The 15,641-nt window shown below is 43.5% G+C and overlaps 1 protein-coding gene across 1 annotated transcript in view; it reads right to left on the bottom strand.

The window, feature by feature from the left end:
- Positions 1 to 15,641, bottom strand: part of HK3 (hexokinase 3) — a 176,252-nt gene that overhangs the window by 20,096 nt on the left and 140,515 nt on the right. The window contains 2 exon segments of the mRNA XM_040406681.1: positions 2,383 to 2,624; positions 2,768 to 2,923. Of these exon segments, the coding sequence (XP_040262615.1) occupies positions 2,383 to 2,624; positions 2,768 to 2,923 (398 nt within the window).

Genomic DNA, 15,641 nt, shown 5'->3' with positions numbered 1-15,641 from the left:
CATTTGAATACAGATAACACATGTAGAACGAATTATTTTTTTTTTCCTGGTACAATGAGAATTCAGGCATCGAGAATCAATGAAAGACATACCATACTTGCAACCTGTACAATCTCTTGATTGCAAGATCAACATTAAAGACAAATTTTATGTGCAATACATGCAAATTGGGGTTTCTAAAACCCACATGCAGTGGGGAAAAATAAATCCAGGGCAAACATTGTATTAAAATGGGGTTGTCCAGGTTTTTAAACTTTCCCTACCCCAACAGAACTTTGTGAAGAGAGCTACAATTACCTGCTCCCTGCCAATATGTTCAGTTTAATGGCTCTCAGGTCTTTATTGAACTTCCAGTTCCTGACTATAAAACTTTCTGCATGACAGAGTCAAGTGCACAGCCGCAGTCAATGACTGGACTTCAGCAGTGATTTTAGAGTGATGTGCCACTTGGGGACATTTCATCAATAAAGCCATACACATCCATCCAGGAAGTTTACGGTGGGGAACGAAGTTCGGTTGAGGACTACTCAGGAGCAACGGAGCCAGAACAAAGTGTCAGGGAGCAAGTAAGTATTATAGCTCCTTCACAGGGTATTGCTGGGGTGATTTAAAAATAAAAATAAAAAATACACTTTTATGGACATAAATGAACTTACATGAGAATTTTTAGTGGAATGAAATCTACAGTGAAACTCTGCAACATTTACAAGACAGAGCATGCTGTGGATTTGAAACTCATGCTTGCTTAGAATCTGTGGCAGATTTTTTCACTCAGTGATTAAACCTCCTTCAACGTGGTGCTGCACTTTGTTGCAGATGTTCACTGCAGATTCTGTACATACATTGCAGGATCCTTCCTTAAAATTCTCATTTGGAAATATGTGGCAAATTGTGGCCAAAATCCACAATGGAAAATAGTTGCCATATCTTACTTCATAGAACTTTTCAAGGAGCTTATGTACTGTTCTAGCATATGTTATCAGGAACAGGCACAAACAAGATTATACAAACTCTGATCTTTTTTTGGCAATCAATGGATCCAGTGCTATCGATTTTAAAAACAGTGCCAACTGAAGGCAAAACTTCCAGCTACCATCTTCCCACCTACTTTTATTATGTACTCTGGATATGGAGAACAGATTATACAAAGTCAAGTTAGTATTACCCAGAAACCAAGAACAATGTTGTAGGGTGTCTAAAAATAATATTATGCAAGCTGCACCCAGACATGTGTAACATGACTCTTTGAATGATAGAACAAAGCAGGACATATTTTTGCTTTGGTGCCAAGGGTTTCCGATAAAGTTCTTACCACTAAATAGATGGTACCATATAGAACTGTACTAAAGATGTCTGAATGCTAGCCAATAAGTAAGGCCCCTTTCACACGGGTGAGTATTCCGCGCGGATGCGATGCGTGAGGTGAACGCATTGCACCCGCACTGAATACCGACCCATTCATTTCTATGGGGCTGTTCACATGAGCGGTGATTTTCACGCATCACTTGTGCGTTGCGTGAAAATCGCAGCATGCTCTATATTCTGTGTTTTTCACGCAACGCAGGCCCCATAGAAATGAATGGGGTTGGGTGAAAATCGCAAGCATCCGCAAGCAAGTGCGGATGCGGTGCGATTTTCACGCATGGTTGCTAGGAGACAATCGGGATGGATACGCCGATCATTATTATTTTCCCTTATAACATGGTTTATAAGGAGGAAAATAATAGCATTCTGAATACAGAATGCAATAGTATAACAGCGCGGAGGGGTTAAAAAAAAATAAAAAATATTAACTCACCTTAATCCACTTGATCGCGTAGCCCCGCATCTGCTTCTGGTCCCCTTTACTGATAGGACCTGTGGTGAGCATTGAATTATAGTTCAAGGACCTGTGATGACGTCCTAACCTTCCGGTCATCACATTGGTACGTCACATGGATTCTTTTAACATGGTGACGTCATCACACGGTCCTTGAACTATAATTTAATGCTCACCACAGGTCCTATTCAGTAAAGGGACAGAAGCAGATGCCAGGCTACGCGATTCAAGGTGAATTAAGGGTTGAGTTTAATGTTTTGTTTTTTTTTTAACCCCTCCAGTGCTGTGTTTACTATGCATTCTGTATTCAGAATTCTTATTATCTTCCTTAAAACCATGTTATAAGGGAAAATAATGCAATCTACAGAACATCGATCCCAAGCCCGAACTTCTGTGAAGAAGTTCGGGTTTGGGTATCAAACATGTGCGATTTTTCTCACGCGAGTGCAAAACGCATTACAATGTTTTGCACTCGCGCGGAGAAATCCGCACATTTTCCCGCAACGCTAGTGTGAAAGGGGCCTAAAGCTATTATATTGAGGACGAGGAGCATTATGACAGACTTTCTTACTTTGGGTTTGTTTTGTAAACCGAACCATCCACTCCCACGGTGATACGTCCCATTGGGTCATGATGATTTTTCTTAATGCGGTTGGCAACTGCAGCAAGTCCAGCAGCACACAACTTGGCAGATCTTGTGGACACCGCGTTGCACACACTTTTCACCAGCGCACAGTCTTTCTCAGTTGGATTTAAGCCCAATGAAGCCAAGAGATTTTTAGCTTTTGCTAGACTGGAGTTGTCACTAAACAAAATATAACATAACATACAGAATTGTATTATAAAACTATTTCTGAATACTGCTATAATGCAGAAATATAAAATTTTTAGACAAAAATAGAGTGACAAATAAATGTTGCCTCAGGAGAAGTATATTAAAACACCTACTTTTCGACTTCTGACACATCTTTGGTTTGAATCGCTTCCTTGGCAAGTAGTTGAGATGTTGTAGTGCCGCCGAACAGTATCCCTTTATTGGCCAGTTTAATAAGTATCTGACGCACAATTTCTCCCATGTACATTCCACTAATCAGCTTATCAAACCTGCATGAGAAAGATAGATATATAGAACATATTAAAGTGGTGCTTGAAACTTTGTTACAATTTTCTATATTTCTACCTAAATTTGATCTAAAACTGCATCACATTTTCACACAAATCCTAAAAAGTACTAAAGATAACCGATTCAAACAAATGGGTCGAAAAATAGTCATTTATTTATTGAGGAAAAATATCACATATCGGAGTGGTAAAAGTATGTGAACCTCTGCCTTCTGTATGTGGTACGATCCCTTATACTACAAATAACTGCAACTAATGGGGTCACTTCTCAAACTGGTGTAAAGTAGAACTGGCTTAGTTGCCCATAGCAACCATATTCCACGTTTTTTTTTTTTAAATGAAAGGAGGAATCTGATTGGTTGCTATGGGCAACTAAGCCAGTTCTACTTTATACAAGTTTGATAAATTACCCCCTAAATTTTTGGTAGTCCTGCACATTGGCTTAGAGAAATTTAATTTCTCTGTACAAAAAAGCTTTAACTTTTTTCTGTTGGGTTTTCTCCCATTAACTGCTCACTTAAGTTTCTTCCACAACATTTCTATTGGATTAAGGTTAGAACTATCATTTGGCCATACCAAAACATTAAAATGGTACACTAACATTTCACACAACTGGCTAAATGGGCCGAGATATAAATGTATAAGTGCTTTTCCACAGCCATACAGGTCAGTATTTCTCTGTAATATCCTACATGGTCCTGGAGCTGCTCCTGAGTGCATAAAAGAAGGTTAGAAAGTAGATTCTCCTCATTCTGTGTTCAGTGGATGGCAGCTAGTCTCGACCCACCATGGCTGAGAGAACTGAAAACTAGACATTCACGATGCAGAAGAAAACTAGGCAAAAAATTTCCAGATAGAAGTGGTCTGGCCAGAAACAGTGTTTCACATACACACAGTACTATTGATTAATGAAAAGTTTGCTGAAAGGTTAGTGATGATTTAACTATGGTAAAACTACGTATGTTAAGGGTGATTGTCTAGATGCATGACCCACATTCTTTTGAGATTCAACTCAGACAGATGTCCTGACATTTTCCTTTAGAATTACCGTAGAGTTTAGAATTTATTTGCCCTTCAATGATGGCAAGCAGATCCAGAGGCAGCAAAACAGACTGAAACACCACCATGTTCAGAGATTGGATGAGTTTTTATGCCAGAATGCAGTGTTTTTCTTTCTCCAAACAGAACACTTCTTATTTAAACCAAAACGTTTTATTTTGGTCTCATTAACCACAAAACATTGTTCTAATAGTCTTCTGGCTTGTCTAGATGAGCTTTAGCAAAATGCATACAGGCAGTAATTTTTTTTTTTGGAGAGTAGTTCCTTTGTCCTTGCAATGCTGCCATTCACACCATTCTTGATCAGTGTCTTCCTGATGGTGGACTCAAACATTAATATTAGCTAAAGCGAAAAAGACCTTTAGTTGCTTTGAAGTTACTTTGGGTTTCTTGTGACCTCGTTGACCATTACCATGCCTTGCTCTTGGCGTGATATTTGTTGGTCAAGACCATTATATCCTACCCAGTGGTTGAATTTCCTTCAATATGTACACAATCTGACTGTGGATTGGTGAAGTCAAAACTTTAGAAATAGTTTTGTAACCTTTTTAAGCCTGATGAGAATCAACAACTCTGAGGCCCTCAGAAAAAAAGTCCTTTGCTCATGCCATGACGTACTTCCACAAACACATTTTGTGAAGATCAGATTTTCATAGATCCTTGTTCTTAAAATTAAACTTTTTCCCAACCGTCATCCCATTGATTGAAAACACCTGACTAAATTCACCTTCAAATTAGGCTGCTAAAACTTAGGTTCACAATATTCTTGTCACTCACAGGCATGTGATATTAGATAAGTTTCTGCAAAAAATACATGACCAAGGCTATGTTAATTTGTTTCACTCCAGATTTATCAATTTGGATATAAAAAAAACAAACGCAAACACACCTGTAGGGGGTGGCAGTAAAAAATAAAATTAAATTAAAAAATAAAATCTGAAGTAGCATTTCTAGATTAAAAAAAGTGTTAGATTTAAAGATGAGCCAAACTGAATAACCATTTGCAACATTGCAGCATAAATTTGGCATAAAACAGCACAACAGTGCCGACGCATGGACTTTATTATCCCCCTGATAAAATCACCCAAATTTTTTTCTAAAACAAGCCAACCCCACTAAATATACAAGCACAACCAGTTACACCTTTAATTAGCAATATGATTCCATTGGACCACTGAGAAAAAATGTAAGAGCCATTACAGAAAATTAAACATATAATAAAAGTGTAAAAACTTACTAAAAACGACCAGGGACATAATAAATGACTATTGTAATCTTGCAATGTTTCACTGAATTAGCTCCCTACACACCTTGGTTATTTGCATGCCTTTGTAGACTTAAACTGAGCTATTAGAAAAGATGATTTTTGAAGAATGAGTTTTCCTTACACATTCTTGCTAAAAGCATTCCTCGGGGGAGATTGGAACCATCGTTTTAATTCATTAAAGGGATGGCTCTGTCCAATACTTTGTTCCTCAGACTGACCACTAGCACAATTACATTTTCTTTTAAGGTGAACACAAAGATGTTCTGTATTAGTAAAGTCTGCATACAGCAAAGTTCTGCAGTACTTAGATCATTTTGCTTCAGTTAATTGGAGATCATCATCATATAAGAAAGGTGTAAAATATGGGCTAGAACAATAATTAGCTCTTTGAACATCTAAGGCTTTCTGGCATCTTGTTCTTTTCATTTGAATATTTCATAAGCCCCTTGCAGTTTGCACTGTATGGAAGGCATTTGGTTGTACCGACTAGGTTTCTAAAAGCAGACAATTAAAATATCCAGATTCTTCCTCAGGTTAAAATGCTTTTATATGAACACAGTATGTTTAACAAGGGTAACATTTATGGTTTGTATTGTAACCGGTCTTAAAGAGGACCTTTGATCAGTCCAAACATTGTAAAATAATTATCAGGCTGTGAGCACTGCCAGGGAGAAAAAAAAAAAAAAAAAACTCCCAGGCTGTGAGCTCTGCGCTGCGATTGGACAGAGAAGGAACGCCCAGGGAGAAACAGGCCCAGTATAACCAATTCTGCGAAAATACTGGGGGACATAGCGGGAGAACAGAGCAGCGCCCCAGAATAATAGTAAGTGCAGTGAGCTCCTGGGGCGCCGCTCTACACAGCCTGAATTATCTTACAATGTTTGGACTGATGAAAAGTCCTCTTTAAAGGGGTTCTCCGGGAATTTACAAAATGAAAATACTTACATTTTACTTTATTGTAAACTAGCAGAAGGACTCGGCTTTGCACGGGTATGTTTCATCTATTTAATTTAATGTTTGTGTGTGTCATTAAAAGATAGACAGTATCCCCCATAACAGTGAACTCCACAGTCCCCCACCCCTTAACACTGACCCCCCACAGTGTCCCGCCACTTTAAAATGGGACCTCCACAGCAGCCCGTCCCTTTAACAGTGAGTTTCACAGCACTCCACTCCCTTGACAGTGACCTCCTCAGGGGCCCACCCCTTTAACAGTGACCTCCACAGTACCTTTTGACTGTCGCGTTGCAGTATGTCACATGTCGCAGTGCAAAACCATAGACTATCATTATATACATTTTCATGCGACATCAATGTCGCGCGACACATGACATCGTGTAGCCCTAGCCTAAAGCTGACCTACAGCAGTGAAGAAAAATGGCTGGGTTGTTATGGAAACCTGGAGTAAAACTGTGTCTATGTGGAGACTAAGGGCCTGCAAGCTTCTATTGTCTGATAAGGAACATGTGACCGTGCGCATGTCAGTTGGGATATGAAGAGAAAAACTTGCAGGCTTGTATTGGCTAATGCAGATAATTTTTGGGGAATATCTCAGGAACGGTATATACTAGAGAGCTGTGATCCCCACAAGATATCTTTCCAGGTAGCAAGAGATGTGTATACCAACAGTGAAGAAAAATGGCAGGGTTGTTATGGAAACCTGAAATCGATGGTGCGTTTTTGAGTGATCGCGGAACATACACACACACATATATACGTTATATATATTCCCATATACCTTTCATTATTTATAATGGCTCATTTTGTCTAGCAATCAATCATCAGGGGAAACAAAATGGCTGCCATCCTATTATTACACACAAAACCTTTCCTAATCACACAGGAGGACAAGTTACTTCCGAGCATTGAGGTAAAGAGCTGCTTCATCCTCCTCTCCTACTTGTCAGGGATTATGATCCTGAATACATATTATAAGAACTTGAAGTGAATCTCAGTGGGAATGGAGTTCATGAGGAGACATGAAGTACAGAGAGGATGGACAGGACAGACTGTGGTAATGGAGACTGCATACAAGTGCTGCTGCACATTATTCAAATTACGCCCACCCTCCTCTTTGTACTTCATGCCTCCTCATGAAATCCATTTCTACAGAGATTTAGCTGAAGATCATATTAAAAACTGTATTCAGGATCATAGAAGAAGATGAGGCAGCTCTTTGGCTCACTGCTCTGAAGTAGCATGTCGTCCTGTGTGAATAGGACAGGTTTTCTGTGTACTAATAGGACGGCGGCTATTTTATTTCTCCTAATGATTGCTCCCTAGACAAAACGAGCCATCATAACTAATGAAAGGAATTTTGGAATATATTTAGAATAAAAGTAAAATTTAAGTATTTTTATTTTCCTAATTCCTGGAGAACCCCTTTAAGGCTGTATTACACTGGCGGATAGAGATGTCCCGAACTATTCGCCTGCGAACATATGCGATGTTCGGTCCGCCCCCCATTTGTCATCATTGAGCAAACTTTGACCCTGTACCTCACAGTGAGCAGACACATTCCAGTCAATCAGCAGCATACTCTCCCTCCCAGACCCTCCCACCTCCTAGCAAAAAGCAAGGACAGTATCCATCTCTTATATTAATTCGGAAGCTGCAGTCTTAGTGAGAGGAGGGACAGTGCAGCTGCTGCTGATTTAATAGGGAAATCGATAGCTAGGCCAGTGTATTCAGTGTCCACTCCAGTTCTGAAAGACTCATCTGATCTGCTGTAAGGACAGCATCCTGAAAGCATCCCAAAAAGCCCTTTTTAGGGCTAGTACATCAGTCTGCTTTTTTTTTTTTCTCTGTAATCTAATTGCAGTTGCCTGCCAGTGTGTGTGTGTCAAGCCCACAGTGTATACTGTGCCCACTTGCCCAGTGCCACCACTCATATCTGGTGTCACAGTAGCTTGCATTAAAAAATAAAATAAAAAATTTGACTGTAATATAATTGCAGTTAGTTGCCTGCAAGCGTGTGTGTCAGGCCTACAGCGTGTACTGTGCCAACTACTGCCAGTGCACAGTGCCACCAGTGCCACTCATATCTGGTGTCACAGTAGCTTGCACGCATAGTACAACAAATCGGAAAAAAAATGACAGGCAGAGGCAGGCCACCCTGCAGGGGCCGTCGTGGTCATGGTGCTGTGACTTCCTTTGGCCCTAGAATAATGCCCAGTGTTCAGAGGCCACGTACCCTGAACTCGAAAAGTTCTGAGGACATAGTTGACTGGCAAACACAGGACACTCAATCTTCTACAGCTTCCGCTCGGAACCTTGACGCGCCATCCTCCTCCAGCTCAGCTTTGGGCACCACCAACACTAGCACCACAGCTGCTTCACTTGATCTGTCAGAGGAGTTATTTACACATCAGTTGGAAGAAATGAGTGATGCGCAACCATTATTGCCAGAGGATGTAGATAACAGGGATATGTCTCAGTCAGGCAGCATTACACACATGGACGTACGGTGTGATGATGATGATGATGATGATGATGATGTTGTACCCGCTGCTGCTTCCTTTGCCGAGTTGTCAGATACAAGTGAAGCGGTTGATGATGACGATGTGTCCGTGGATGTCACGTGGGTGCCCGCTCGAAGAGAAAAAGAACAGGGGGAAAGTTCAGATGGGGAGACAGAGAGGAGGAGGAGACGAGTTGGAAGCAGGGGGAGGTCGTCGCAAGGAGCTAGTGGCACAGTCAGACAGCATGTATCGGCACCCGGGGTCAGCCAGAGAGCACACCAATCAACGCATGCTGTTGCCACCACTAGAATGCAGTCATTACAAAGCTCAGCAGTGTGGAATTTTTTGTGTGTGTCTTCCTCTAAAAACAGCGATGCCATTTGCAACCTGTTCCAAAAGAAACTGAGTCGTGGGAAGTCCAACACCCACCTAGGTACAACTGCTTTGCGAAGGCACATGATCTCAAATCACAAACGCCTATGGGATCAACATATGAGTACAAGCAGCACACAAACTCAAAGCAGCCATCCTCCTCCTGGTCCAGCATCTCCAGCCACGTCAACCACTGCTGTCCTCCTTGCCCCCTCTCAACCATCCGCCACTCCGCCTCTCGCCTTCAGCAGTTCCTGCTCATCTGCCCAGTAAGGTGTCTGTCAAGGAAATGTTTGAGCGTAAGAAGCCAATGTCACAAAGTCACCCCCTTGCCCGGCGTCTGACAGCTGGCTTGTCGGAACTCTTAGCCCGCCAGCTTTTACCATACAAGCTGGTGGAGTCTGAGGCCTTCAAAAAATTTGTAGCTATTGGGACACCGCAGTGGAAGGTACCCGGCCAAAATTTCTTTTCACAAAAGGCAATCCCCAACCTGTACTCTATTGTGAAAAAGGAAGTAATGGCATGTCTGGCACACAGTGTTGGGGCAAGGGTCCATCTGACGACTGATGTCTGGTCTGCAAAGCACGGTCAGGGCAGGTATATCACGTATACTGCGCATTGGGTAAACCTGCTGACGGCTGCCAAGCATGGAATGCGTGGCTCTGCAGAGGAATTGGTGACACCGCCACGACTTGCAGGCAGGCCGGCTGCCACCTCCTCTACTCCTCCTACTCCATCCTCTTCGCTAACCTCCTTGGCTGAGTCCTCTTCTGCTGCTGCGTCTTGCTCCACATCAACTGCACCCCCCCAGCGGCTATTCCACATCCCGGATACGAGTGTCACGCCGTCTTGGGGTTGACTTGCCTGAAAGCAGAGAGTCACACCGGACCAGCACTCCTGTCCGCCCTGAATGCACAGGTGGATCAGTGGCTGACTCCGCACCAACTGGAGATCGGCAAAGTGGTGTGTGACAACGGAAGCAATTTGTTGGCGGCATTGAATTTGGGCAAGTTGACACATGTGCCGTGCATGGCACATGTGTTGAATCTGATCGTACAACGCTTTGTGCATAAGTACCCAGGCTTACAGGACGTCCTCAAGCAGGCCAGGAAGGTGTGTGGCCATTTCAGGCGTTCCTACACGGCCATGGCGCACTTTTCAGATATTCAGCGGCGAAACAACATGCCAGTGAGGCGCTTGATTTGCGACAGCCCGACACGTTGGAATTCAACACTCCTAATGTTCAACCGCCTGCTCCAACAAGAAAAAGCCGTCAACGAGTATTTGTATGATTGGGGTGCTAGGACAGCCTCTGTGGAGCTGGGAATTTTTTGCCATGTTACTGGACGCTCATGCGCAATGCCTGTAGCCTCATGCGTCCTTTTGAGGAGGTGACAAACCTAGTCAGTCGCACGGAAGGCACCATCCACGACATCATCCCATTTGTTTTCTTCCTGGAGCATGCCCTGCGAAGAGTGCTGGATCAGGCCGTAGATGAGAGTGAAGAGGAAGAGGAAGAGTTGTGGTCACCATCACCACCAGAAACAGCCTTATCAGCATTGCTTGCTGGACCTGCGGCAACACTGGAAGAGGAGTGTGAGGAAGAATGTGGCTTTGAGGAGGAGGAAGACCAACCACAGCAGGCATCCCAGGGTGCTCGTTGTCACCTATCTGGTACCCGTGGTGTTGTACGTGGCTGGGGGGGGGGGGAGAACAGACCTTCAGTGAGATCAGCGAGGACGAGGAACGGGACATGAGTAGCTCAGCATCCAACCTTGTGCAAATGGGGTCTTTCATGCTGTTGTGCCTGTTGAGGGACCCTCGTATAAAAAGGCTGAAGGAGAACGACCTCTACTGGGTGGCCACGCTACTAGACCCCCAGTATAAGCAGAAGGTGCCTGAAATGTTACCGAATTACCGGAAGTCGGAAAGGATGCAGCAGTTCCAAAACAAGTTAAAAAGTATGCTTTACACAGCGTATAAGGGTGATGTCACAGCACAACGGGAATCTAACAGGGGAAGAGGTGAAAGTAATCCTCCTCCTACCACGACCACGCCGGCAAGGACAGAACGCTTTACAGACGTGTTGTTGATGGAGGACAAGCAGAGCTTTTTAAGTCCTACGCATCGCCACAGCCCTTTGGGGTCCACCCTCAGAGAATGACTCGACCGACAGGTAGCAGACTACCTCGCCTTAACTTCAGATATTGACACTCTGAGGAGCGATGAACCCCTTGACTACTGAGTGTGCAGGCTTGACCTGTGGCCTGAGCTATCCCAATTTGCGATAGAACTTCTGGCCTGCCCCGCTTCAAGTCTCCTGTCAGAAAGGACCTTCAGTGCAGCAGGAGGTATTGTCACTGAGAAGAGAAGTCGCCAAGGTCAAAAAAGTCTAGATTACCTCACCTTTATTAAGATGAATGAGGCATGGATCCCGAAGGGACTGACAGTGGGCGATACATTTGACTAAAAAAGGCCTGGTGATGAGATGAACTGCCTTGGGCTAAAAATGGTCCACACGCTGCTGTATTTTATCTCTGCATGCTGGATGACTTGCGTGACTTCTCTGCCACCAACTAGGGTTCAAGCCAAAATGTTTTAGTGCACTTTCTGCCTGGAAAACATCAATTTTTCTGGCCGCTGCTACAGCAGCGGCTGCAACAATACCTAATTTTTCAGGCATGTGTACATGCCTAAATTTTCTGGCCTCTGGTGCTGCACTGTGGCTGCAAAAACAAAAAAGGCACATACATGTGTCAATTCCCCTTCGTGATCGTTACCTTGTTATGGTGAGTGGCTTGCGTATCACAATGAAGCGATCACCTCTATGAGTGTGTTGGCAATGGCAATGTTGGCACACCCCAGATGATAAGGTCGTTTCTTCATTGTGAACAGACCAAAAGCCATCGGCTGGATAATTTTGCATAGAAAAAACATTAATTTTCTTTGTGATCATCTAAGGTGATCATTAAAGCCTACTAGGCCAACAATGGGCCCACACTGCAGAATCATTGTTTTCTGGGTCACTTAACTGTCACTGAACTACCTCAGCACGACCATAGGCTTTGAAAAACCGCCATCGCCTGCAATCTGCCAAACGTGCGCACGAGCACAGTCATCATTAAACCAAGATTGACGCATAGAGGAATAAAATTTGTCATGAGTGTGTCAACTATTGACAACTCTTTGCGTTTGTCTAAACTCTATTCCATACACGTCCCCTGATAGGAATAGTACTACTTAACATACTACTCATATTGGGATTGCATAGTACATTGCACGGCGCATGCGCAGTGCCCCAAATTGGAAGTAAGAGTACCGACCAAGCATCTTTTTCCATCTCCCGGTTCCTAAAATCTATTCCATACACATCCCCTGATAGGGGACGTAACAGGGATTAAACTGATAGGAATAGTACTACTTAACATACCACTCATATCTGGTAGCACAGTAAATTGCACGGCGCACGTGCAGTGCCCCAAATTGGAAGTAAGAGGACCGACCAAGCATCTTTTTCCATCTCCTGGTTCCTAAAATCTATTCCATACACCACACCAGCCCCTGATAGGGGACAAAACAGAGATTAAACTGGTAAGAACAGATTTTTTTTTCATTTAAAAAAAAAAAAAAAAAAAAAAAAAAGAAGAAGAAGGAGGACAGCATCTGCGGAGCTGGGTATTTTTTGGGCGTGTTACTGAATGCTCATGCACAATGGCTGTAGGCTCATGCGTCCTTTTGCGGAGGTGACAAACCTGGTCAGTCAAACCCAAGGCAACATCATCGACCTCATCCCATATGCGTTTTTTCTGGAGCGTGCCATGCGTAGAGTGCTGGATTAGGCCGTAGATGAGCATGAAGAGGAAGAGTTGTGGTCACCATCACCACCAGAAGCAGCCTTGTCGTCGTTGATTGCTGGACCTGTGGCAACGCAGAGAGAGGAGTCTGAAGAAGAGTCAGAGGAGGAAGGTGGCTTTTAGGAGGTGGAAGACCAACCACAGCAGGCGTACCAGGGGGCTTGTTGTCACCTTTCGGGGACCCTTGGTCTTGTACGTGGCTGGGTGGAGGAAGAGACCTTCAATGACGTCAGTGAGGACAAGGAACGGGACATGGTTGGTATCCAACCTTGTGCAAATGGGGAGTTTGCGGTTGTGCAAATGGACTGTTTGCGGTTGTTTGCGGTGCGTTAAACGGGGAGTTTGGTCTGTCACTGTGAAGCGGGTGTAACCCTTACACTACCTGATCGATACAACATCATACCTGATGTTTTAAAGCACGTTATTCCAAACAATTTAGGAATGTTAGGTGATTTATGCCCTTTATGGATTAAAACCCGACTCTGCGTCAACTACGTAATTTTCCATGGGAGTTTTGCCATGGTTCCCCCTCCGGCATGCCACAGTCCAGGTGTTAGTCCCCTTGAAACAACTTTTCATTCACTATTGTGGCCAGAAAGAGTCCCTGTGGGGTTTAAAATTTGCCTGCCTATTGAAGTCTATGGCGGTTCGCCCGTTCGCGAACATTTGCGGAAATTAGCGTTCGCGAACGGAAAATTTTATGTTCGCAACATCTCTAGTGGCGGATGGTCAGCCAGATCATCACTATCCCAGAAACGCTTATTAGCAATGATCTGGCTGTGTAAGACTGCAGCCAAAATCGCTCATTCATCGTGCAATCAAGATTTTTAAGCATGCTTAGAAATCATATTTTGCTGACAGCAGATAGTACTATCTAATCACGATCTTCTGCAGGCAAACAATGATTCAGTATGGGGATGAGCCATGGCATTACTGCTCTCTCCTCCCCATATATGTAATAGCAGTGCTCTCCTCCACTAATGAGCAGGTGATTGCCAGGAAGGAACGCTTTCTACCAGACAATCGCCTGCAAAATCTTTTAATGTAATATAGCCCTTAGGCGTCAGCTATTTAGAAATCTTTGACTAGAGATCGTTGGACCCACCAGAGGAAATGAATCTAAGAGCCCACACTGCATCTATATATGACGTGTCCTTTTAATTGTATTGTCAACTAATAGGTTCAATTGGAATCATATGCATGGATTGAAAGTCACCTCCAAACAGGTTTTCTGGACCTTGGGGGCCCTGTTGTATTAAACTAATTTCACACAAGCATGTTGGGTCTGGAAAATGCAGCCATCACTTGGAACACGTTTCCCCACCGAACATTGACTCAAATTCACAGCTTTATAATTACTTTGATGCTATGAGTTCCTGCCTGAGCACAAGTCTACTGTATTGTACTCCCACAATCAGAGTCAGGGTGGGGTACTGTTCAGTTAGGGAAATGCGGTCATCACAAGGAGTGCGTTTCCCAGACTGGAAGCTCGTGGGAAATTAGCCTAAGGGCCCATTCAGATGGCCATAGTGCTTTGCGGATCCACAAAAACACACATACCGGCCATGTGCGTTCTGCAATTTGCGGACAGCACATGACCGCAACCATAATAGAAAATGCCTATTCTTGTCTGCGATTGAGGACAAGAATAGAACAAGCTCCATCTTTTCTGCAGAACAGTGTTTTTCTCCGCATCTTTTGCGGCCCCATTGAAATGAATGGGTCCACACCCAATCCGCAAAATTGCGGAACTGATGCGGACTCATTCATACGGCCGTCTGAATGAGCTCTAAAGGTACCTGCATATGGTGCAGATTAATGGACAGAAAATCAGCAGAAAATCTACACCAAAATATGCACATAATTCCGCACCATCTTGTTTAGGTGCATTTGTTATGCAGTTTTCGATGCGGTTGGATTACGCTGTGGTTTTTACGCAGGAAATCCACACAGAACAAATGTGTGTAGTCACCCTTAAAGTACCTTCACACATTGTGGATTATCTGCATTTTTTAAGTGCAGATTTTCGTGTAGAAAATCCACAAAGTAATACAGTACCAGCAAAGTGAATGAGATTTGCCAAGTCTCATGTACATGATGCATACTGTATGTAGTATGCAGAAAATTGATCTGCCACAATACTTTTAAAATCTGCATCATGTCAACTATTTTTGCGGATCCACAGCAGATATGATGTGGTATCCGATATATTTAAAAAAGGTTGTTAACCCTTTCATGACCAAGGGTCATTGATGCCCCAGTGTCCAGGTCAATTTTATAAAACTGACATGTGTCACTTTATGTGGTAATAACTTTGAAACACTTTTATTTATCCAAGCCATTCTGAGATTGTTTTCTCGTGACACATTGTACTTCATGATAGTCATAAATTTGAGTCAATATATTTCACAGGAGGGCTCACAGGAGGGGTGGGGAGGTTGGAGGCGCACAGGAAGGGGGCAAAGATCGGGGGCACAGATGGGGGGGCTTCATTACACATTACCTGATTTCAGTCTGCACAGACTAACCAATCGGATCGATTGCCGGCAAGGGGCCACTCTGATTGGTCCCTTGCTGGCATTACTAGACTGTATGCTGTTCGTGACAGCAGCAGGGAAGGGGAAAATGCTTTAATCCAAGCGCTTTGCAGCGCTTGGATTAAAGAGCTGGCTTGACGTCTATATACG

The sequence above is a fragment of the Bufo bufo genome, chromosome 1 (genome assembly GCF_905171765.1).
Source record: "Bufo bufo chromosome 1, aBufBuf1.1, whole genome shotgun sequence".
Taxonomy (NCBI): domain Eukaryota; kingdom Metazoa; phylum Chordata; class Amphibia; order Anura; family Bufonidae; genus Bufo; species Bufo bufo.
The sequence above is the reverse complement of the archived record's forward strand: the minus strand, read 5'-3'. Positions and strand labels throughout refer to the sequence as shown.